Source organism: Helicoverpa armigera, chromosome 19 (assembly GCF_030705265.1).
Source record: "Helicoverpa armigera isolate CAAS_96S chromosome 19, ASM3070526v1, whole genome shotgun sequence".
Taxonomy (NCBI): Eukaryota; Metazoa; Arthropoda; class Insecta; order Lepidoptera; family Noctuidae; genus Helicoverpa; species Helicoverpa armigera.
This window is the reverse complement of record NC_087138.1, coordinates 7,889,654-7,915,725: the sequence shown is the minus strand read 5'-3', so window position 1 is coordinate 7,915,725 and position 26,072 is coordinate 7,889,654. Positions and strand designations below refer to the sequence as shown.

Here is a 26,072-nt window from a genome sequence, read left to right as displayed (position 1 = left end):
AACAGATTTAAACATCACACGTTTCTTCAAGATGTTATTTTTTGTATAAATTCCCGAGACATATCTCGAGATTAGAAATCATACTTTATCTACAACCAGCTGTTTCCCGTGGTTTTACCCGTGGAATCTACTTCGTGTAGTTTACCCGGATAAAATATAGCCTAAGTCGCTCGAGGAATTCTTTCACTTTCAATGTTAGGAAAGCTACAATATTGTCGTGAAATTCGTCATGTTAGACGATAGATGTCCATTACTGGACAAAAGCCTCCCCCATGGTTCGATACTTTGCTCGGTCTTCAGTAACCCGCATCCACTGCTTCCCGGCCACCTTGGCGAGATCGTCCGTCCAGATAGTGGTATCACACTGCATCTTCCAGGTCGTGGTCGCCACTCACACTATTCCAGCTCTCTACTAACAAACACAAACTGGTATAAGAGTACGGATCAAAAGCCTAACAAAAATCAAAGTTAAAAAGCTACTTATTTTCCTCTAATCGTACTTGGCTACTAAGTGTATAAGCTGTCACTTCGCTAAGTGACTTCCATATTAATTTACCGCATCAATTTGCATTAGCTTCGTCCATAATCTTATAAGTGCTGTGATGTACTAGTAAAGTGGGACCCCTCCCCTCCCCCCAAACCGCTGTATTGCAATTAGCGGATATTAAGATTATTTGTGACACGCGATCTCATAACTATTAGATTAACGCCATGTGTAAAAGAATTGTGTTATACTACTATTGTTCGGTTGTATAGTTAGATACTAGCTTCTATGTAGTGGGAAATTAATGTTCCCTCCCTATAGTTCCCTCTGCGTTCAAACATACAAACAAATAAACTCCGTAGAATTCTAGGAAGAAATAATCTCTACCTTTACTTTAGAGCTTGTTTTCGAGGTGATGTCTTTTATTACAATGTGATGTTTTTGAAATACTTATGTATATCTGATATCTGTTGACTCAGGCCTCTTTAGACCCAAATCAAAGTACGCGTGGGCAGACTCGGGTTAACCTTTATTTTTCAATTTTATCCTCCACATTTTTTATCCGTCTGGCCTGAACACAGAATAACAATATCAATTAACTTACCTTCTTCTGAATTGTATTTGTTTCTATTTAAAGGTCATACTGTTCTTAATAAAGGTCAAACGCTGTTGACCTAGTTTTTTTTTGTAAGTTCGTGCCATGTAAACACCGTGAAACTTTAACAAGCTCTACGGAATTCCTTTTAACTGTTGCTAGAATCCTTAGACATAGTTGACCGCATTTCAGTTTCGACAGTTAGTGCCTAAGTAATTTAAATTTATTTCATATTCATACGTGTACATATGTGGGCTACATTTAGGTTCAACCAGCTAGACTAACAGCCAGTTTCTTCATCAAAAGTTAAAGCCAAAGTAAAAGTCAAAGTAATGTCTAAAGTAAAAGTAACGGTTAAATTAAATTTTTCTATGAATTTTGCTGTCACTTTAGCCTTGAAAAAAACGAATTTGACCGTTACTTTAACTTTAGACATTACTTTAAATTTAACTTTTGATGAAGAAACTGGCCGTTAATCGGCCATGGCTAAACTTAGTTGTATGAATTGCTTGACCACAGCGGTTACACCTAGGTGCAGCCGCATACCCCCCCGTGGCTAAAGTTGGGTATTTACCTTCCAATTTCTCATCGGTTAGAGCAAGCACGCCTGTGCCCAGCAGTGGGTAAAAAAAGGCTGATGATGATGATGTTTTGTAGCGACAGCACATACCTACTTAACTTACTTACCATACTTACTTACCAGTAGTGAATGTGTTTAAGTGGACAAAAATAACTACAAACTATTATAATACTAGCTTCAAATCAATCGATTAGTAAGCGATTCAAATACATGCATAGAATATATTCCTCGTATATTTACCAACAGAAAGACATCTTTATGTTGCATATACAATAAATTGTTCGAGCTTGTACCTTTCGCAGATAATTTACAAGCCGACTAATATTATTATCTGGCTAGAAAGCTCACGCTGTTGTCTTCATTTACATTTTACATACATAATATTTGAATTTGAAATAGTATTTGGATGTATTTATTAGAAGTTTATGTACGGGCGGATTTCTTGCATTCTCTACCTGTCGAAGTATATTTACTGAATCTAGAGGTACTTATTTGTTTTAAACAAACTTGAACAAAGGTCTGTCAGTATCAAAGTATTAACTTCTCCTGTTTTGTCATTGTTGCAGGTCATCAAAATCCCAGAAACAAAGGAAGGCTACATAGACCTGAATAACTTGGAACAAAGGCTCCAGCAGTATTCTACTTCGGGGAAAAGAATGATCGGATTCTTTCCAGCAGCTTCGAAACTAACAGGAGTTCTAGCTGATGATGTAGCCACGACCCTGTTGCTTCACCAGTATGGCGCCTGGTCTTTTTGGGACTACACATTAGTAGCACCATCATCAGCTGTTGATATGAACCCGACGTTCCCCGGAGTAGACGAAGAAATGGTGAAGAAAGATGCCCTGTTCTTCAACTGTGAGAAGTTCGTTGGGGGAGTCCAGGGTCCTAGTGTGGTGATCGTGAAGAAGGATGTGTTCAGCAATACACCAATTTATTCTGATGATGTTGAGGTACGTGACAAAGATGTATTTGGTAACATTAAAGTTCTAGTGGACAAAGCAGCTGTAACTTTAGCAGCAAATGCAAAAATACATCTAAATACGATCGTTTACTTAAGACATGAGAACTATTCCCAAGAGATTGTTTGTAGACTTTAGGAAAAGACTTGGCAAAGTTAAATGTAAAGAAACGAAATTGAATGACTTAAATATTTATGAGATCTTGATGCAAACTTGCAAGACTTACTTTCTGCTGCGGCTGCATTTCGTCGACGATTTCCTTTGAATATTAAATTCTTATCTTCTTGCTCATTTACTTTGAGTACTTCTTATATTTCTAAAGTCATAGTTTTTTTCGTCGAAGTCGCTTATGAAATGAAATGATTTAAGTGTCTGGTGAAACTTAAAGTTTTCTTTATAACTGGATAAATAAATACTCAGCCTTTGATCAAGGTCACGGATATTCCAATAGTTTATTATAACGTAAAAATGCTTAAAATAACAACTCAGACTGTCTAATCCAGTTATAAAAAAACCGGCCAAGTGCGAGTCGGACTCGTGCACGAAGGGTTCCGTAAATTACAGTTAAATCAACCTATCTCAAAAACTATAAGAGATACTTTGATCAAACCAAAAATCGTTGAAAGAGTTAATTAGCATGCATCACCTCTATTTTTTTTAGAATTTTATACCCCGTAGTTATAAAAATAGAGGGGGGGGGACATACTTTTTACGACTTTGAGAGCTGATATCTCAAAAACCGTTCACTTTAAGAAAAATGTTTTTTAGAAAACTTTATATCATTTTAAAAGACCTTTCCATTGATACCCCACACGGGTATGTACATCGAAAAAAAAAATTTCATCCCTCAGTTACATGTATGGGGGGCCCCACCCCCAATTCTTTTTTTTACTATTTAGTGTCATATTTTTGTAGCGGTTCATACAACACATATTCCCATCAAATTTCATCACTGTAGTACTTATAGTTTCCGAGTAAATCGGCTGTGACAGACGGACAGACGGACAGACGGACAGACGGACATGACGAAACTATAAGGGTTCCGTTTTTGCCATTTTGGCTACGGAACCCTAAAAAAAGGAAACTCATACCTAATATCTATAAAGAGCATTATAAGTTTTGAGAGGACTAAATGTTAGTAGAATGTTATTCTATGGATTTTGTTGATTTGATGTACTTAATAGTAAAAGTGTTATTTATTTGTGTCAGGTTTTGAGTGAGAGGATTGAAGAGTTGAAGTCTGCGGAAGGTGTGAGAGCAGCCCTGGTGATGCAGCTGCGGGATGCTGTTGGCTTGCAGACCATAGTCGAGAGACAAGATAATATCAGCAAGTGAGTTGTTTTAACATCTTAATATTAAGATAAAAATGTAGATGGAACGTTGAGTGATGTAGCGTGGATTTATACTCCACAATCACAACAAACTGTGACATAAAATTGTTATTACTACGTATCGTATGAATTAACTAAGATGGAAATAGCAGATGAACCGTTAAACATAGTTGTATTGAAGCAACTTTCGTTTCAAGTGATAGTCTTGTAAAAGTTCAAACAAAAAATTATAACTAATTAAATAACTGTAGGTTGAATTATAACTGTAAACGCAATAAGATAGGTGCTTATTTTTTTGTAACACTATATTTAGACATCGACTGATTTAACTGTCATAATACGACTTTTTTCATTTATAATTTTACAAGCTCCGTTATTATAAATTGAATTACAGTTTTGACATCAATTATGAGAATGAGTTCTTCTTTTATTTTTGGTCATGCAATGTTCCTCGCAATCACAAAAGGTGAAGCCTATATTGGTTCTTACATCATTATTATATCTAAAAATAGCATTTCCCCGCCAAGGATTTTGTTGAAGCTCACTCAGTATTCAGGGCACGTGCCTCTTCAATAACAAGTTTATTTCACTTGACTAACTCGCTTGCACTGCGGTCATCAAAGGTGGAGATTATTATGTTCTGAAGTCACAAACTAGACAGATTTAGATATTACTAGGATTATTTGGTTTATTTGCCTTTAAGGGCATCGGTCATTTGATTGTCTGTTGTTTATTTTTTTTACCGTTGTACGCAAAAATCCTATTAGTATAAAATGCATTTTATTTGCGAGTCATCCGACAGAGAGGTCACAATTTACTATGCTAAAACCAGCTATAACAAATGGAAGCAAAAATATCATGTGGGTTGCAGAAATATTATTAAATACCCAATTGACATAACAAACAAGTCCAAAAATATGACATAAAATATTTTTTACCGAAAATAGTTTTGCCCAAAAACACACGAATAATTTAACGTATTCTGTTTCTGAAATGTCATACGGCCATTACGGGTGCCATATTTGTTTTGCAACTTTTCAAATATAGAACGGCAAATGGAGACAAGGTGAGGGGAAATTTCCTTGCAGTCAGGTTCATAGTGTCAACTCAGATAGAATTTTGTTTACAAATGAACTCACAGAGGCTTATTTATTACTTCGACTTATTTATCTGTAGATATTTTTTGTTCAGAACAGTGGTGGCCTAGTGGGTGCAGCCCTGACTTGAGAGTCATCGTAGGTCGGCAAATCTGCAAATCCGGGATTATTGTATTTACACGTTTATGTAGCATACCTTATCCTGAAAGAATTAAGATAATAATTTGCGTGCAAACAGACTTAGTGGGATACTTCAAACTTCAGTTATGAATTCAATGACAAGTCCATTTTAAAAGGTTACTTATAAAAATCCCTCAAGACTGGTAGGAAGGTAGTTAGGTAACTAATACGTGAGAGCTACGTAAGACGTCGTAGATTATTCAAACTTATGTAGAAGCTCGTATATAAAATTAAAAGTATCTCGTGAATTCCCAGGACAACGTGGAAGTAGTATAACACAAGATTTATTACATAATATGCTACAAATATGTCGTAGTAAACAATGCGTTAATAAAATATATTTGCGTTCTTGAGTCGTTTCTCAGAGTGGCGTTAACATCGCAATAAAACTATTCTGATGCAAAGGCATGGCATGAAGATAAATGCACATAGCAAATCTATAAAAATAGTCAATATGTAGGACACACAAATACACAAGCTAGAACATAAAGGGATATAAGATTCCACCAGTGACGCACACAAACGATTCTTCTGGTCTACCGCTCAAACAAACAGTAACAAATTGCGTGCGAACATTTCTAAAATGTCCGCGAAATTGCATCCTTTGTGCGCGAACACACGTTCATTGGCAATATTACAAATAAATGTCAAAAATTTAAAATTATTAGCACATATTCGTCTCATCTAAGAATCTGTTTTCGTGCCGGATGATACAATATTATCAATTCTTCAACGATGTTCAGTCATTCTTAAATTACTTGTATAATATCTTTTTTTGTTCTATTAACGTGGCATGGATCCAATATTTTCTAAACAACACGCCCCAGTCTAACCATTTTGTTTTATTTCTGCATTCACAATCACGTTTCTTTATCAACAACAGAATGTTTTTCCACTGCAATTGCTCGTGAGCTCGAAGTAATTTGCCTGCATTTTTATAATCAGGTTCTAATCCATCAACACATACAAATTATCATATTGATCAGACATTATTCTGCGTCACGTTGCGGTTTCGCCCATGTGCCATGTTTGCTGGGATACAAAATTAATCTTCTACAGTAAACCTATCTTACACTGAAATAATTCTTCGGATCGGACTTGTAGTTACATAGATTATCGCGTTCAAACTAAGTAGGAAAATGGTCTTCTTCTTGCACTTGATCTAGTCTTGAGTCTTACTCATTAACTGAATGCATGTAGGTATCCTGAGATGTACCTATAGTAGATACTGTGTCAATGTTCATTGTTTAGATCATAACTTCGTCATTTTATAGGGTTGTTTGTCTACCTGTATATATTTACATACAATTATCTAGTATTGATGGACATATTATTCAAACGACTGCTTCAGCGGAAGATTTTGAATGATTAACTTATTTGCTATGAATGTTAGGCGCCATTGTTGTATTTCGGGATTCGCAAAGTCAAGGACATTTTTAAATAGAATTGTTACATGTGTGAGAACTGTGATTCACTATAGATAAAATTCTGGTACTATGTATTTTGATACTTTTATGGATTTATGTATTACTAAATTTCACCCAAATCCAGAGGGAATTACGTCCCACACTTGGATCAAATCTATATCATTTAGCTGTCTCCAGAGTACACCACCTATCTTCAAGCCAAGTATCGCAATTAATAATTTCATTTTAATGTGATGCGATATTATATTATATAGCGATGTTATATTGGGATCAACTGAGGTATATTTTACTAAAAACCTTTTTGTGTCACGAAGTCAAGGGCCAGTGTCTGTCACCGAAAACCAACGAGATAGTTAGTACATTCGGTTCAGAGAAACTTTCCAAGTATTTCCAACATATAGCAATGTACAGTTCAGCAGAAGCAAGTATAGTTTTGACGAGAGCGGAAGGCGCCGTGTCGGTAACTAAGTTCGTGCGTCATCCAGAATCGACTGTAACTATTTATGATGCTGCAAATAAGTAGGGAAACTGGGAATTACGAGGAACTCTCTTACTATGTTCTCTCTTGAAATATGTATTAAGTTAACAAAAGACATTTCATGTTTATTGCGGTAGATATTGCTGACAAAATAAGGAGGCATTAAAGGAGTGAAGTTGATAGGAAAGATCGAGAACACTCGTACTCAGACCTGTTTTATTATACCTAAACTTTGTTTGTTGAATATGTTTCTTAAGTTCAAATTCTGTTAACTCACCTTTCTATGAAGCTGTATTTCTCATAAATAGAACGGGCATATTAAAATGCAATATTAAAATGCAAAAAATACTAAAAAAATTCTGCTTCGTACATCGCCAAAAAATCTAGGTAATGCTCCTGCCCGGACATTATAAGAGACAAGCATGTACATTACCGCAACTGTCTAGTTTGGCACTATTCCCGCTACACGCTGATCTGGCTGTTTTACCGCAGTTTTATATCTCTGCGGCTTCCGGGGATACATATGTACATTGCAAATTATATTAGCGACATTCATACAGTACAAACTTTTTTACTGTTACAGTTGGCTTTATAGTCATTTATAACCGCATTCTCATTTATATTCTATATTCAAATAATTGCGTGTTTTAATTAAGACTCGGGATTTGTCCTATCTAACAATAAAAAGTTTAATATATGCCTGAATGATCATAGCCTATAGACATCGTGATCACTAATGCTTTAACCCAATCTCTCATTTGAGATCGGCGCCGATCTTCTCCACTGACCTTTACAAATGTCTGCCAAATTATAAAGCACTGGCCCCAAGATAACTCCTTGTGGAAAACTTTGGGGAATACTCTCGTGAAGCCATTAATATAAAAGCAATATGTCTAGTCGCATGATGACGCAAATGACTGATATGCTAACAACAATGTTCTGTTCAGACGAACACGATTATAACATTGAAACTATATTTCATTAGTATTTCTTCTGAAGTTTCGAGTGGTTTATGAATGAGAATGCTTGTGTTAGGTAACAATAATGCGATATTCATTCTTCTTATCTGTTTAGTTATGGCTTTGTCTGTAGTATTATATAAGATATGGTGTCTTCTTCCTTATAGTTTAAAAACATCATAAAGTGTTGAATATGAAAATCATAACCATTTTACTGTTTAACGGGGTGTATAAGTTTTTATGGTATTGTTTTTATACGTCGTTGCGTATTACGATAACATTTATTAACTGTAACTTCTTCATCAATGGTAGGTCTGAAATTAGCAAAGTTTATATGATGTAATAGGTACAATTTTAAATAATCCTCCTTAAATAAAAGTGTGTGAATGAATGTGACCAATGTTGGCGCATAGTAGTCTTGCCAAAAAGTTTTTATTTGCAAATAGGAGTGGGAGTCGGTTGGCGCCTTACTATGTCATGTGATCGATTCGTGTCTGGCCGCTGCAGTATCGCGCGATTATATTGTACTACGACCTTATGATTCAGATTTTATATGCTTGTTTCTATATTACCTAATTGTATTTGATTTTCAGTTCAGTCAATTTTTGTGTAGTTATTTTTCTGTGTACTATTGGACAACTCGCATGAGTCTGACATTTTAGTTAATTTTTAATTTGTCAATTTATTTAAATTACATATTACATCTATATATTTACAAATAAAAAGGAAATATTAAAACTATGTATCAAAAAACTCATCCTCATCGCAGTTAGCATGGATAGTACCCAAAGGCTGGCTGTATTGCCATTGCTAATTCAACCTTCGAGAATTAACATTTGACCACTGCAATTACACAAAACATTTGAATACAAATTACAATTTTCGCAATAAAACTCGTTTTCCTGGGAGCATAGGAAATGTTACCGGATGGGCAAATACTTCGCTTCCCCAACACCAATACTCAACGTTTTCCGATGGGAAGAACCAATTGACAGAACACTTATCGATAATTTAACACAACTCCGTTCTGAGAACCAATAACTGATGGTACGGGATCGAATTATTACGTCCTTTTATGATTGTAACCCCCTAGTGAGGTTGTTAGGTGAATTGATATTTATAAAGTCGTAAAAGTATAAGTAATTAACTAACTTGTCATTGGTTGATTATTTATAATCGATGATATTTGAAGTGCCGTCTTAAACATAGATACAAAGATTACCTGTTATGTTTAAAAAATAATCCTTTGATGTTGCCAATATGCACGCTCGTTATGTAAACTTAGGAGAGAGACCTAAAAAATAAAATAACAAAACAACGCAATTACACTAAAGTCTTGAATTCGCATTTCCGCAAATGTCCACGTAGCATGACACGGGCATCGAATCCGGGTCATTGCAGCGTCGCCCTCGAGTGCCGGTAAATGGGTCAGGAACTGGACGACAGAAATAGAACAAGTTGCTATGTGGTGACGACGTGGTGCCGTATTTATACCGCCAAGGAAACTGACGAATTAGAATCCATTTGCTCTTGCTAATTAGTTAAATCACGAGGCAAATTATGAGGCAATTTTATTTGCCATTATTAACTGGCTGCTGATTCAAGTTTTAAATCCAAATGGACCTGTCGTCTTCACAAGTTGTGATTGCGTAGCTCAATTAAATAAATTCAAGTGATCACGTCGTCTTCAGAGATTACAAGCTTGAAAAGACACTGATATTCCACGACGAAATATAAATAAGCTCTTTAAAACCAGTCCATAACTTACCAGCTGTTTAACGAAAATCTTCATAATTTACTACCCACAGTAGTATATCAATCTCATGAACAATTTATCCAAGGTACATAAGTGACTTCATAACCCAAGGATATGTTCGCAATCCTCATAACTTTGCATTATTTCCACCTTTGAACTAAACTGAGTCATTACTATTTTCAACTGCGGTTTTATTTCTTCTTTCCTGAACATTTCCGGCCTGTTTCCATTTTTATTGTTAAGGATAATGCAATGTTCCTATAAATTGTTTGGTTTTACCTTTGTTGTCTTATTTTAAAGACTAAGCTTATTGTGTGCTTCCTTATTTGCCTTGTTCACAGAAGGAAGGAGTTAAATGTCTAAAGTCAAATCTATGTATGATCCTTTATCTACCATCAGATTTAGTAGATTGGCAAAATTATCGAAAACTGGAGTATTGCTATTTAAGAGAGTATTCTCATCCAATTTCTTAAATACGTGATCGTTTTCAAAGTATGTAAAATAATCCATAGCCTTTGGGTTGCCTTTAAAATAATTACCTACTCCCTACTCTGGCACTTGTTTGATAACTATAATTCCAAATGCAAAATTATTAAATTCGCAAAGATAACTAATCTGTCATCAATGAGACCTTGTCTACACAACTGGATAACTTCCTAACATGAAAGGTCACCCTTCCGAGGTGACGTCACCTCTCAGTACAGTTTAGGGTCATTTTGCTAAGAAATCTAACAATGTCATCTCTGTTGATTATATTCTGTGCACGTGTGTGATTGATAACATCGGGATGCAAAACTTGGGTAGCCTATAGGTTGTAAGGTCATTTGTCTCGTGCAGACTTCAACTAGATTCCTAGTTTTAAATTCTATTATTATTTATATATTTTCTTGAAGTCTATTCATAGTACTAAATATAGTCTTTGAAGTATTGCTTTGAGTACGAAAATTCACACTCATGGATTTGGATATTCTTGCAGACTGAAGGTTGCTTCATTTTGAACTTGCAATTTGATTGAAACATTGTAGATTATAATTACATTATGAAAGTAATAATTTGAGTCTATGAAGGAATTTAATTGTCTTTAGGTCCCATTTGGCCATTGAATCCGACCCTGTATCACCTCAATAAAATCCATATAAATAGGAACAATGACTCAAACAACTCGCAATAAAATTATTTTTATCGGATACAACTTGTTTTCTGGTTCAACGATCTTTCGGCACAAATATTCGTCATGATAGATTTATACGATGACAAGACATTTCGCATATCAAACGGCGAAAAGAGAAAAACATGTGACAATAAAAATATAAGCTAGTCTGAATACACGGTTTCCCAGTTATCTAATGTATGTGATTTGTAATAAAACTGTGGGTTTCTAGAACGAAGACGCGAATTCTGAGTATTTTTGTTCGTATGTGGAGCAATGATGTGAAGTTTGTCCCATTTATGGGGGTGACTGAACTCTGGTGTAATAAGTAAATTGAGTTTTAGACTATTTTCATGTAACTTTTTGTATTTTCTAAGACAAAGACAATTTTATAAATGCTATTATGCAAGTTGCTGATTAATTATGATTACAATAGACCACACATTTGAAATTCTAATGCAATAAAACTATTATACACAACTTTGCTTTTATCTCTATGAAGTCCAAAGTCCAATCCACGAGGAAAAAGGCATGTAGATGCAAATATTAATACTTTCCGTGGTACAACATCTGTAATGCAATTCATGTTTTCCCATTTATCTGCATTTTACGAGATACAATTCGGATGCAGAGGCGGTAAAATATAGTAAATAAAAATCTATAAAAACAAATTATTGGGCTTATCCTGTTTTTGGTAAGTCCGGTGGCAAAAATACTAAATTATTTGTAAGGCACAATGTTTTTCCAAAAATAACAATGGCGCTTCAATTTAAGGATCTTTTTATGAACTGAATGTTTAAGTTTGCCTTGTATTTCTGTGATGCTTGCATGCTGTCTACATAATGTTAAACAAATAAATTATAACCAACTCTTAACTGGAAGCATGTTCGTTTGTTTGTCTGTTTGTTCGCACTCGTGTTTGAGTTACACGGCGCCTGCGCAGACGTATGCTCATTACAATTTATTTTTGCAACGTTTACGCTTGTTTTAACTCCGTTGATTTTCTTCGTTTCTGATCTGCAATTTTTTTTTTGAAGCAGGATTTTATATTGTGGATATGCCAGTATAGAAACTTGGACTATGTAGATATCAATGTATTCTTCCAAATTCAAAATGTAATTTGTAATCAAGATAAAGAAGTATGAGCTTACTTTATTTGCAAATAAAAGCAACTCATACTTCTATTTTATAATTATACTGATTCAAAAATCCTTGACGCCTCATTGAATCTAGAAACTGATTTCTTAGAAGATTAAAAATATTGTTTATTTCTAGCGCACATGTTAACCTCGGCACTCCAGCATATTTTTATATCTTCAATTCCTTCCTGGTTTGTATGTAGGTATTGCAACTTGATAATTGCATGTATTTTCTGGTGCTTCGTAACCTGCTCCCTCAAGAGGGTCTAACTTTTACTGACTTAAAACCTACTCTAGTACTTTTGGAGCCCTTTGTGTCCAAGGCCTTAGTGTCTCATTTGAGCAATCCCCAAACCTGGGTTAGATATAAATTTTATAGTTTGTTTGTTCCTCGAAAGCATGGAAGCTGTATAAATGTACATGCACATTGTCTAAGTAGGTACGACTCGGCGACAAATTACAATACATAAAATCAGGAAGGACTTGAGGATATAAAAAGATAAATATGCTAGAGTCTATCGAGGTTAACATTTGGATCATACGCTTTCTTGAAATAAACTTCCATACCAAACTCATCCAACATCCTGCGAGCCTTTACGAGAAGCGACTGCCTATCTGACCTCCTCAACCCAATTAGTCGGGAAACCCAATACCCCTTGGTTAGACTGGTGTCAGACTTTCTGACTACCCGTAACGACTGTCAAGGATGTTCAATGACAGCCGGGACCTACAGTTTGACGTACCATCCGAAACATAGTCATTGGTGTCTAAGACTTACTTAGAAAGTACATACAACCAAAGTCATCCATCAGAGCAAAACCAGTAAACAATGTTCTACAAGGCTACATGGGTATTTATCAAACAAATATGGTGGATTGAAGGGCGGTAAATATAGGGTGAACGTTGACGTATTATGTTTACATGGTGTTCCTTTCACTGCCATTATCATGGTTGGATGATCGAGTGTTATGGTAATCGGTAATTACGTTAATTCCATTATCTGAAGATTACAATAACGGATGGATCGCGGTTGTTTTGCGATTGGAGATTGAATTTTTACGTTAGCTTCGTATATATTATGTCAAACAATCTCTAAATCGAAGAAAAAACGGATTCGTTATTAAAGTCCGCATGATGGTCTAGGTCTAGTATAGGTCTTTTTTATTATATGTGGTAGATTAATCCTTAGGTGAAGCTAGTATTTGATGCTACATGCTCTTTTGTTTCTTCCTTTTCATCTATATTTTTTGTGCCTCTGACAACGGCTTTTGGAATGCTTATTCAGTGGTTACTCAATCATCATTGTTCGGAAGGAACATTACGCTTTACCGTTATAATCTTCTTTATAAATCAGTACCTTGTTATATACTTTAGGAGCGATGGAAAGGAAGTCTATATTTAGCAAACTTCCAATTTTAACTATCGTTCCGTTTGGTCAAGGCCCAAAAATATTTAAAGCAGGTAGTTAAAGATTTACCGTGGCAGATATAATTTTGCCAACTGCCAAATATGGTCGGGCTAATTTCAATATATGAGCTAATCCTCATGCCTTTTTTATGAGACTATTCCTTAGAAATGTTAGTAAAGCTGTCTGTTTGTTAGCTTCTAACATTTTATTCAAATCTAAAATAATATTTTCATTTCGCATCAGATCTTATATATTTAGATGACACTCGGATCTTCCGTGTCGGTCAATAAATAGATTCGTGACTGACTGAGCTGACAATCACGGAAGATTATATTTTTATAAATAACACACATAAAGAAGCGAAAGATTTTTATGAATAAAGTTAATCAACAAGCGGAGTACGGATTTAACGAGTTTTATTACGAGTTGCCTTTTTTATAACTTCGATTCGATGTAAACTGGTAACAGAGAAATTGTATTAGTCCCATTGGCTGTCACTATTATTGACTAACTTCATTTTGCGCTAAATCTATTAAAACATCGTCCAGCCTCTTTTCATCGCTTACACGTGTCTAGGGCTTTCAATACCGGTATTACGGGATCCCGTAATACCGTGATCACGGATATATTTTGATCTTTTTTCAATACCGGTATTGACGAGCCAATACCGTGATTACGGTATTACAATCTTTTTATAATTTTATTGTTGTTTGTTGTAATAAGTAGCAGGAAGTTGTATTAAATAAGATAAATAACTACGTACTCGTAAGATGTATGTAACAATTATTCTCACACTTCACACTTGTGTATTAAGCGCCAACTTTTATCTCCAGAATACTCGCCAGCACCTTTCTTAAACAACGGGATCTTAGTCGGTCGAGCGAGCCAAACGACGTTATTGTTTTGTTAGTCGGTAGTAAAGAGATATCTCATCACTAGGATGTATCGCCAATCTACTTGGCAACACTGCAGGGACTCCAGAACAGACCAAATTTCAACCGAGTCAAAGGCCTTCTCATAGTCCACAAATGCTAGACACAGGGGCTGATTATACTCTCCGGTCTTCTGTATAATCTGCCGCACTGTGTGGATGCGGTCTATGGTGCCGTATCTATCTATGGCTTCGAAACCCAGCCAGCTCCGGTGGTTGGAATTCGTCGAGTCTTATACATATAACATCTTATATTATAACAGCTTATATACGTGGCTTAGGAGGGAAATGGGTCGATAGTTCTTCGGCAGGGTTGTGTCTTCCTTTTTGAAGAATAGGACGACAACACTCCTACTCCACGCCTCTGGAGTTCTCCCTTCAAACAGGACGGCGTTAAAAAGCTTCTGGAGCTTTTTTCAAGCAAGTTTTCCACTTCCGAAAGGACTGCCGGCACCGAAGAAATGACTTCTCCACTTGTTGTGGTCAGCTTCGTCAAGTGGCTTCTTCCAAGAGATTGTACGAACACCTTTGACCCCCGATTCAGCTCAATTGCTCTTTCAATGTCAAGAGTATTGGAGCACCGGAGTTTGCGTCGTAGGTACGTGCTTGTTGATCTCTTGGTTTAGAGCCCGCTTAGCTAACGACAGGCGGGTTTTCGGGTCGTAAGCCCTAATGTCTATTCCGAAAGCTTTGATTTCTTGCCCTTACGCTGTTACAGAATCTGGAACCTTCCTCCCTGAGGATCCGAACCACATATTCGTGGTTCTGGTTAACGTCTGTTGTGGTTTCCACGGCGGCAAATCGGTTCTCCAAATTTGACTGGAACGTTTCAGATCCTGAAATGGTTTGTTGGAGCAGTGTTGGTCGGAGCCTGGCCTTCATCAGACGGAAACGTTTGGCCTTGAAGTTGATATTCAGAGAGCCTCGGACAAGTCAAATTTCGAATTAGACGAATTCGATTTGACAATATTAAAAATATTTACAACAGCCTTTCTGTAGTCAAAGTAACTGTATTAGAAATTTGTAAACGGGATGCCAATTTACTAAAAGCGGATATTGTGCTAAAATTTATGTTATTTATGTTAAGCTAATATGTCTTAAGCCAAAATCTTGCAAAAGCACTTCGAAGACGCATAAAGGAGCGACGACTTTTAATATCTGGAGTATTGCAATTTTTGCATGACCGACAATACCGTGATCACGTGATCACGGTATTGAAATTTCTAATACCGGTATCGATACCGGAATTGAAAAAATCCGGTATTTGAAAGCCCTACACGTGTCTAAAACGGAACGATATTCTTAAGCATTCAAGCGGTACCTACATGTATTGAAGGCCGTTCCCAATATTCAATCCATCCTGTTTCTGTCAAGTCCCTACCAGAGATAGAATTTTGCCATTTTCATCACACAAGTTTTCATTACAAATTCCTATCTCTAGTAACCAAACATGGAATATATGAAACCATCAGTAGTAGTAGCTCTATGTCCTATTCTACGCGATCTTGTTTAAGCACATAACGAGCATAAAAGGCGCCTCGTAAAGGCTACACCTAAATTCTGGTAACAAGGTTTATGTATCTAAATGGACGCATCCATTGCTAGTTGGCTCAGCATAGCCTTGGCTGGTAGACCCCGGATATAAGATAGGGTTGTCGACAATATACACAGAACTTTAAAAAGTATGGAAGAACAAAACTGGTAAGAAAAACAGTCGTAATATTAAGAAAATATCTTTGTAAACATTGTTCTGCAAGATGACGAAGAATGAAATGGTTAGTCAAACAGATGAGATGATATGACTCATGGCCTTGACTGACTATCTGCATTAAGTACAGTAGTAGTCTGCACTAATGTGGAAAAGTTAGATACTAATATATACCTCTAAACTATAAAGAAATCTGCAATTTTTATACCAGAACCAGCCAATACATGCAAAATCTGTCGTCAACCTCAGTAACTTGAAACTTGTTAAATTAAGCTCGAATTAAGTACTAAAGTAAATAGAGCCAACTTAAATAGAAACAGCTGAAGTTGGAAGGCAACCCTATCCCCAAAGAATCGTAAATGCTAAGTTTATTGGCGCGATGCGAGGCTATCCACAACGTACTGGTGCTGCGTCTATGTGGGCCAATTGTTTACGTTTCAACTAAAATATTGCAGTGTTTTTCTTTCCTGAAGCTTGAATGGAGGTAATTTTAGATAGTGATCATGGTGGAACAAATAAAAGTGATGATTTAAATATGTTTACTTGCCGTGTGGTCAAAACTATGAACAATGAAGACAATATCGATGATCTTCGTATGAAAGATTATGTCATTTTACGAGTATATTGTTATTGGTCAAAAGGTGATCTGATCTTGCTGTGTTTGAAAATGATTATCATACAATACAAGCTGAATAAAAAATAAGTCTTTTAATTCTTAAAATATATTGCTATAATTGACCCACATCCACCCCGATTTGAATACAAATGGCGTATACAATTGTTGGGGTGCGTCAGCTAGACAGAGAGCCTTTGTAAAAGAACGTCATTTGTTCACTGCCAATTCAATAAAAAATCTCTTAAGACTCCACTGCACTCGATTATGCAGAAATATGTAAGCTGTTTGAAATCTATACTAATATTATGAAGCTGAAGAGTTTGTTTGTTTGAACGCGCTAATCTCAGGAACTACTGGTCCGATTTGAAAAATTCTTTCAGTACTAGATAGCCCATTTATCGAGGAAGGCTATAGGCTACTTCTTATTCGGGTTCGTGCCGAGGTTCCCACGGGATGCGGGTGAAACCGCTGGCACGAGCTAGTTGAAATATATGGAGCACTTTGCATTGCATAGCATTTGCCGTACGACAGATTTATTTAGGGGTTGACTAAATGAATTCAAGTGTTTTTGATGGCACTTAAACATCGTCCCCTTAACAATTCTGCTAAGAATAATACTCTTGACCTTACGAATACCTTACAAAAATAAATGAAATCCCACCCAAAACAAAAATGTGAAAGACTGCCAAGTTCGATAATATGGGAATGCTTCGCCTATAAAAGAAGTGAGATCTGAATAAGTACCAAGTTCCATACACATACCTCAGTTAAAAATAGTTACTTTTTAATGATGATTACTTGGCAAGTTTTAATAGAAAATTAAATACTTGATTCATTGCGTTTAGTAGGTTTATAACAAGGTGTATGAAAACTTGCCAAGTAACATCATTAAAAAGTAACTATTTTTAACTGAGGTATGTGTATGGAACTTGGTACTTATTCAGATCTCACTTCTTTTATAGGCGAAGCATTCCCATATTATCGAACTTGGCAGTCTTTCACATTTTTGTTTTGGGTGGGTTGTTATTAATAGAATTAAGTTGAGTAACTTCACCAATACCGATACTATCAAGTTATAGAACGTGCTTTTCTAAAGAGCAGAGTTTTCCAAGTTTTGCCATTAAGCGTTTGGCAAGACTCCAGAAATTCAAGATTTGATGGTGTCTTAGGATCCAGTAGAATATTCTCCAATGATAGTTTTATGTTTCCACCGACCCCGTTTGTTAACTAAATGTTCATTTTTGGATAACATTTTATTACGAAGATTACGTTAGTTTTATGCTCGTAATTTATTGATTTAAAATGCCTTGTTGGGCGATAAATTAGAGTCGAGTAGCTTTGGGAGATAAAATTAGATTCCTCGTTTTAAACTAAAGAAACAGTATGCCGTAGAAACTGATGTTCTGTTTAAACTTTAGCTACTACTACTAACTACTATTCATGTAGGTGTTGTAGATAGTCTTGACAGAATGATCGAGAGTGTCACGATCACTTGTTCTATTATAGGACGTGTCCTACTTTCAAACAGTTCAAGAGCTGTCCCACATAGCAAACTACAGAATTGATTGTCAAATTGTCCATAACGACGCGTATGTACTCGCTTTTATTTTGGAATGATTCTCATACAATATTTGCCAAACGCTAAATCATCTTTTATCTGACCACAATGCGCAACGCAGCTGTTATAAATCTCAAAGTTTCATGTTACATGGACATTTGTACCAAAAATATGTTTTCAAATTCAAGTTCTGTTATTGCGACCTTGTTCCTTGTCATTGCTTTTAATATTTATATGAGTAATCATCTATTCGAGTTTGATATTTTTATCTCGGTTTTTAACAACTATTTTATAAACAGCAGATAACATACTCAGCTTAGTAACAAAACATATGTCTTCTATTTTGTATTTAAATCGTGGCGATAGTTCAGTAAGTTCAAGGTTGATAGCCTATTCTGTACCAAAAGCGTCGATAATGAGTCCATATTCATTCGCGTCAGGTTAAACTTGCCCATACTCCCGACTGCCGTCAATACACATTTCAATATCGTTGCTATCTCCACCTATTTCCTATTCACTGACGTGAAAAGACTTTGCATTTACAGTTCCAATATAGATATTTAGATCAGGAGATGCTAAGACATCTACCGTTACAAGAAAATCTCTTTTGACGTCACTGCTTTTCATAAGACGGAGTTTATAGAAAAGGTAGACGTAGTTTTACCAAGTGAATTTTTTGTAAGAGGATTTTAAGATTAGTTTGCAATAGCGAAGAAGTCTGAGAGGCTTATCTATTTATTCCTTTTAGGCTTATTTTTTTATCCCAATACTTTATGTGTTATAAAACTAGAGGTATCGTAAATTCTTTAATGTGGAAAGAAATGGAGATCCTTTATGTATGCAAGATGCGTATTATTGGATTTTATAAGAATTTATGACTCCTGTATCCGTCAGTTTATCAGTCGGCAAGTCGTAAAATTCAGTGGGTCAGTACCAATGTTATACTGTAGACATAATAAATGTCTTGTTATTTTGTTGTGGGATAAACAAAGTAACAATTTTTAAACCGTTGAACCACACTAAGAAACCTTAAACTACAGACATCAGAAGGATTAAAAAAGAAGTAAAAGATGAAAAGTTTCACATTTTATTTGACAGTTACAAAATAAATAAAGAAGAAACATACATTAGTCACAAAACCGACGTGGTCACAGCTAAATCTACAGTTGCTTTATTGATTTCTACCTTTTATTGCTGCGGTCTCACAAAGGCCTTGACATGCCTATTTATGTGCTAAATGACGGTTTATGCAGATACAGTTTATGTTAAACCTTTGCAAATGATTTGTACTCGCTTATCAATAGATTCAGTGGCCGATGCGAGCGTGTCACGTGGAGACGTTGAATGCTTTAATCGTTGATCGTGAATTATGATGTTATTACTCAGATTTATTGTCTGTGAGATTTATGACACGGTATTGTCACGTTATTGTGTCATGTGCAGATGTTATATTCTAGACAGATTTGTCACAGGCTTCTTCAAAATCAATAGCTATAGCAAAAATATTAGAATTACATAACAGAAATAATTGCCTACCCAAAGAAACCCCACTCAATATTGATGCTGTAATTTTAGGGAATTTGATAACGTGAAACGAAAACATAGGCCTCGTTAAAATCAACATTGTTTAATTAATGTTTGCTCGAATAATTTGTATGATGGAAACGAGTGCTGAGAATTACTAGCAGATATTTTTGCCTACAAGCAAAAGCAAATATTTGTTCCTAATTCAATCTTCTTTTGTTTCAGACAAGTCCTCTCCCACATAAAGAACATCCCGGAGCTAATTCTTCTTGGAAACGTTTCTCCGACGGTGAGAAGACTGCCAATCTTCTCTTTGATGGTGAAGCACCCACGAGGAACCTTCCTCCACCACAATTTCATCTGCGCAGTCCTGAATGATGTCTTCGGAATTCAAGCTAGAGGTGGACTGTCAAGCAATCTGAACTACGGTTCTGATGTCCTTGGAATCGACACACAACTGCTAAGGGAATATGAGAAACTATTAGATGTCGAAGCGTGAGTATTGAGTTTATTTGAATAACTTAGATGGCGCCAATACAGATTGCTCAAGGCTCAATCGATTGAGACACAAATAAATGGGAAAATAAGTAATACTGGTAAATTGAGGTGGCAACAGGTCTATCTCGTTTCAACCTGCTTTGAATGAAGTTTATGTGTGTCATAAAAGTAATTTTGAAATATTTGTACAACTAATAAAAACTGTTGACGCTATTTAAAAGCCGTTACACATTATCATTTAGTAGTATATGAATAATAGACCTTTTAATTCAGAATTAACGGATTTATTTAATTCAACAAATCCATTTATTTGCGTACACCAAGACAGAGCTTGAACATAAACTATATTTTTAGACGCAAAACATTTCGGCACTGTTCGTTTACATAACAAATCTGTTAATTGTAACTCAAGGCTGAATAATTTGCACGCTCATAAAACATCGCTGGTGTTTATCAATGGAATTTATATTGCAGGCAAAAAGAAATCGCTAGAGTACGGAAAATAAGCGACGTGAAGGCACCAGAAGTACCAATTTATAATGAACATCTAAGACCTGGATTCTGCAGAGTTTCTTTGCCTTTCTTCATGTCAGATTCTGAACTGGCTTTCGTTCTTGAGGCTTTGAAGATGGTGGCTACAGAAGGTTGGAAGATTCTGCCACAGTATGTGGTGAACCCTGAAACTGGTCAATGGAGACACCATACATGTGCGGTGCTCAGGGACAGAAAGTCATTGCACTCACTGAGGTTCAATGATGGGAAGATGACTGCACATGAAAGAAGAGTTTCTGGTTGGTATTAAATTAAATTCAAACATTATGATTATGACATTAACATATTAATTGGATTCTAATGGATCGGGCTTTCTTTTCAGGTCCAGGAATATTCCCTCAAACATACACCGAAACTCTGCAGACGGCGAGAAATCTATTCAACAGAGCGAGAAAACTAGCAATGAAGTGCTCAACTGCTGAGCCAGAAGTCAGTTTCAATCCTCGCATAGACTATCTCAGATGGTTTATGCTGCCCAAAGAAGCCCACGACCTCCTACTTGGTCGATCGGGCAATGTCAAACATATTGTGCCATTTGACCCCTCAGGGTACACGGGAGCTAGAAAGAGCCTAAATCTCACAAGGTCTTCCATTACGTCGTCACCCATTTTGGGATCGTCGCCGAGGCATTTCAGTCTTTCGGCGATAGACGACTGCCATATATTCAGACTGAAACAAAAACAGAAGTTTTACTCACGAGAGTCAAGTCTGCGGGAAACACACAAGGAAGAAGCTGAAACGCCTCTTCCAGTACAATTTGCAGTCGGGGAATCTGTATCACCGCTACGCTTGATACCTCAAAATAGACAACCCCTGCTGGTTAGATCCAGATGCTACAGTTTAGGATCTGACAGTCCTCCAGCCGCACTAAGCGCACAAACTAAGTTGAATTTGGGCTTGAAGGAAACCAGCCCAAACAACGTCATAGAGAAATCAAACTTTTGTAATTGTGGAAGTCAGACAGATCTGCAATCTCTAGACGACCCGATGATCTCACCCGGCAAGGCATTCCCCTTCAGTACACAAAGCAGTGCTTCAATATCTGACTGCAGCCAAGTAGGCCGAACATCGCCAACTACTTCACTAAACTCTCAAACATCAGAAGATATCCAGGCTTATGTCAAAGAAATGACCAGAGAAATAGCTACAGAAATAAAGTCAGAAATACGCGAAGTCATATCCAAGGTGGACGACATTTTAGAGAATTCAGACTCGCTCGAACAGTCGAATCTTAGCATGAATTCAATTTCTAGTCAGAGCGATAAGAATTCAGTGTCAGTCATAGACGTAGCTGAGTACCTCATGGGCATGTCAAGAGAAATGGCTTCTGAAGTGAAACATGAAATTCGTGAAATGGTAAACCAAGTTGACGAGATGATTTCACCGGACTACACTGGGTCTTGTTCTCGCAAGAGTTCTCCGCCGCAAACTGGAAGACAAAGAATTGGTTCAGGGCCAGAATTAGGTTTGGATCTTAAGAAACCTACCGCTAGCTTGAAGAAGTGTCCCACTAGTCCTGTACTGCCTCAGTATGATGAAGATGACAGTCGTTACTGCAAGCGCTCTCCAACGACAAATTCACCGAAGTCAGCACAATGTACGCCTTCTCACGAAGCCTCTGGACCAAACAGCATCTCATTCAATTCAAGCGAGACATCAACACCTGACACCATAATACAAGTAGTCACAACTCAGAACTCGCCAGTTCTCCCCAAATCTTTAAGTTCAAACAAATTATCAGATGACGAAGCGAGCTGTACCGACGCCGCCTGCAGACATTGTTCTATTAAGAAAAATTGGTGCCAAAATCCTTCAGTGAGTTCTCAGGACAGTGGCATCAATATGACATTCACGGAAACTGATTCATTTTTAGAATTTGGTAAGTTGTTAGTATTTATTTATCTGACTCTCTGAACAAACTGAACCCGGACGCAATCGGTCACTAAGTGATGTCAATAAATTCACTGTTTACGTTTTGTGTTCGAGTCGTCGACACCGAACAATTCAATGTCAATAGATACTAATTGGTATTCATCATTTCTGGTGCTTGGCAGAATGCTACTAGTTTACTACGTTTCATACAATCTGTATTCAGAATTGTCTTTTGCTGATAACCTTTTTTGATTTCGTCAAAACTTGGTTTTAACGTCTTGGTTTAACTTGCTAATTTTGATCCGGCTAATGGCTTTAATTTGACCTAGACTACATCATTTGGCAGACTTATAAATACTCTTTACATTTTGGCCCAAAAACTGCAATAGGCATTGATGTTCAAACATTTAGCATAAACATGTTTAACCTTCAACTATATCGCTAACACCAATCTTCCGCAGATCCACTAAACAAGACAAGAAAGTGCCAAGTTAGGATGCGAATCTGTTCGAAGCACGAGAAGAGTGAAGTACCAGACATCATCGAAGGAGTTCCAGTGTGCTCCGGTGACCACGTGCGGCAGACCAAGCGATATGAAACCACAGATACAAGCAGGGTCGTGTTTGCTGAAGACCCGGAAAGAGAAAATAGGTAAGAATTCTCAATGTGTCATCATCTTATGAAGCTGTTGCCGTCTAAAATTGAATGTCGGTATTCCCCATTTAGCACCAATCATCTATCATTCATTTGGACATTTATTGAAGCTGAAATTAAATCGATACTTGCGATAGATATAGACTTCGTAAACATAATGTGAACCATACCTAAGTCAATTACAAGTGAGTGAGTCAAGTGAAGACATTAAAGACTAGATTGCAGGTCTGATCCTGTTCGACAAGATAACAATCTGAAACATCTACAACATAATTACGTTATATCTCAATCGATTAGCGCACGAGCAGAGCTATTCGTAAAATTACCTAATAACTCGTTTCAAGACAAGACGACTATTTTAAGACATTTATTAGTGTAAGAGCTAAACATAAACCAAAACTAAAATCACCAATAAAAGATCCGAAAACAAATACATACCCACGGTCCATACCTCACGTAAATAGACGAACTTGTAAGAAACAATTGGTTTCATATTTGATTCATTGCATTTCTGAAAACAAACGTCGGAAGGTCGTTAAACCACGTTTGAACCAGAGAAGACTTGGCAAGAAATTAATGAAGTTTAAATTCAAAATGGCTAGCCACGGGTACAATTTTGGCAATAAATCAAAACACGCCAAGGATATCAGGTTGCGAAGTAATATTTCATTTTCACGTACAGTTGTTACTTTTAGTGCCATTATAAGAAAAGTCCTAAAAAGCTTTAGGATTACATTTTATTTTTGGGTATGAGAAGTAGGTATTTCGTTTTGAATTTAGAAGCTTATTACCTTTCTTGGTGCCTTTTCTATTCTCTTATATACTCAGTATTTGTTGTATAAATACTTCATTGCTATCGAGGTGTAGTGTGCAGTGCGAAATGAATTCGCTCGACACTTGATTGATCCCAAGTTCAGATCGTTCGACTCGTTGCCATGTCTCTATCAACTCGGTCGGAACTATGTCAATGCACTTATTTACAGTGATGGACAATAGTGTATTGATAGAATGTTTAGTGTTCATTTATTGTAACTTACTAGTCGATTTTTTGTCATTTACGGCTTCCCACTCATCGTCATCACTTATTTTTACTTTTGGAATATCGTTGCTATTCATCTAGTAATCATAATAATCCATAGTAACAAAATCTATTGCTTTTTAGGGTTCCGTACCTCAAAAGGAAAAAACGGAACCCTTATAGGATCACTTTGTTGTCCGTCTGTCTGTCTGTCTGTCTGTCTGTCTGTCTGTCTGTCAAGACCCTTTATCTCAAGAACGCGTGGACGTATCAAGCTGAAATTCACATGAAATACTCAGGTCTACTGTCCCTTTAAGCTCTGAAAATATCAAACTTTTAAGCCAAACCAATCAAAAGATACAGCCAATTATGTCGATATTTTCAACAAATTTTAGACACTCGCAAAGGAATCAAAACCTACAGGATACTTCCCGTAAACTCAGAGACTTGAAATTTGGCATGAAGCATTGTCATATAATGCAAATATAGGAAAAATTGCGAAAATCTCATTTTTTTAGTTATAAAATATAAAAAAAATATTTTAATAAAATGAAACTTACTACCTTATTTCTCACGAACGAATAAAGGTATCAAATTGAAATTTACACAAAATACCTAGGTCTATTGTCCCCTTAGGCAGTGAAAAAATCAAACTTCTAAGTAAACGCGATTAAAAGATACAGCAGTTATACCGACACCTTAGACGAATTTCCGTCACACGCTAGGGAATCAAAACCTACAAGGTACTTCCCGTGAACTCAGAATCTTGAAATTCGGCACGAAGCAGCGTTATATAGTACAGATAAAGGAAAAATTGCGAAAATGATAAATTTGAAGTTACATAAAATATTAAAATATTATTTTTGCTTACACGACGTGAAATATTTTTTTAATAATTATAAACTTACTATCTACCCTTTTTTACATGAACGCGTAGAGATATTAAAGTTGAAATTCATATCAAACACTTCTTAAATATAATTGCCTCTAAACTGTGAAAATTTTTAAATCATTCAAAGGTCATTGGGCACCTTAGTATGGAAACCATACCCACGGCGGATACGAACGAAATATAGCACAGTATAATGATAAAGGCTCTGATTTACTATGGCATTAGTCGCATCTATGTGAACCATGGGAATCTAGAGAAAATCAGGTGTAAACATCAAATATTTTCCTCATTTCAATGGGGAATTTAAACGACCAAGTTTGACGGATTTGAGAAATCATTTCTTTGTAGTGAAAGAGTATACTCGCCGTTTATTTCCATTGTCATCAGGTCAGGATCTGATGATGGAAATCCTGAGAAATCGAGGGCAACTATCAGAAATTGTAGGCAAGCATAGGATTAAAACTTGATTCTCAGATGTATGTCTGGTGATACTATCAAATAGTGAAAGTTTAGAGCTAACCTGATGATGGAGACGTGAGAAAGTTGAGAGAACTCTATGTATGTTTAAAAAAATAAAAGATCCCATTAGTAGTGAATTCTCATCTCCTAAAATAAAATAAGCTCCAACACAAGGTTACGTTATAAATTGTAAAGGAGTTCCCATAACTATATCTGATCTTTGCTATCGATCCCACAATGGCAG

The 26,072-nt window shown here is 36.3% G+C and overlaps 1 protein-coding gene across 3 annotated transcripts in view; it reads left to right on the top strand.

Annotated features, from left to right (window-relative positions):
• Nucleotides 1-26,072, top strand: part of LOC110374163 (uncharacterized) — a 102,312-nt gene that overhangs the window by 70,017 nt on the left and 6,223 nt on the right. For all 3 annotated transcript variants that reach the window (XM_021331755.3, XM_021331754.3, XM_021331753.3), the window contains exons 4-9: nucleotides 2,226-2,612; nucleotides 3,831-3,952; nucleotides 20,109-20,378; nucleotides 20,856-21,172; nucleotides 21,256-22,812; nucleotides 23,267-23,456. In XM_021331755.3, the coding sequence (XP_021187430.3) occupies nucleotides 2,226-2,612; nucleotides 3,831-3,952; nucleotides 20,109-20,378; nucleotides 20,856-21,172; nucleotides 21,256-22,812; nucleotides 23,267-23,456 (2,843 nt within the window). The remainder of the gene's footprint in view (nucleotides 1-2,225; nucleotides 2,613-3,830; nucleotides 3,953-20,108; nucleotides 20,379-20,855; nucleotides 21,173-21,255; nucleotides 22,813-23,266; nucleotides 23,457-26,072) is intronic.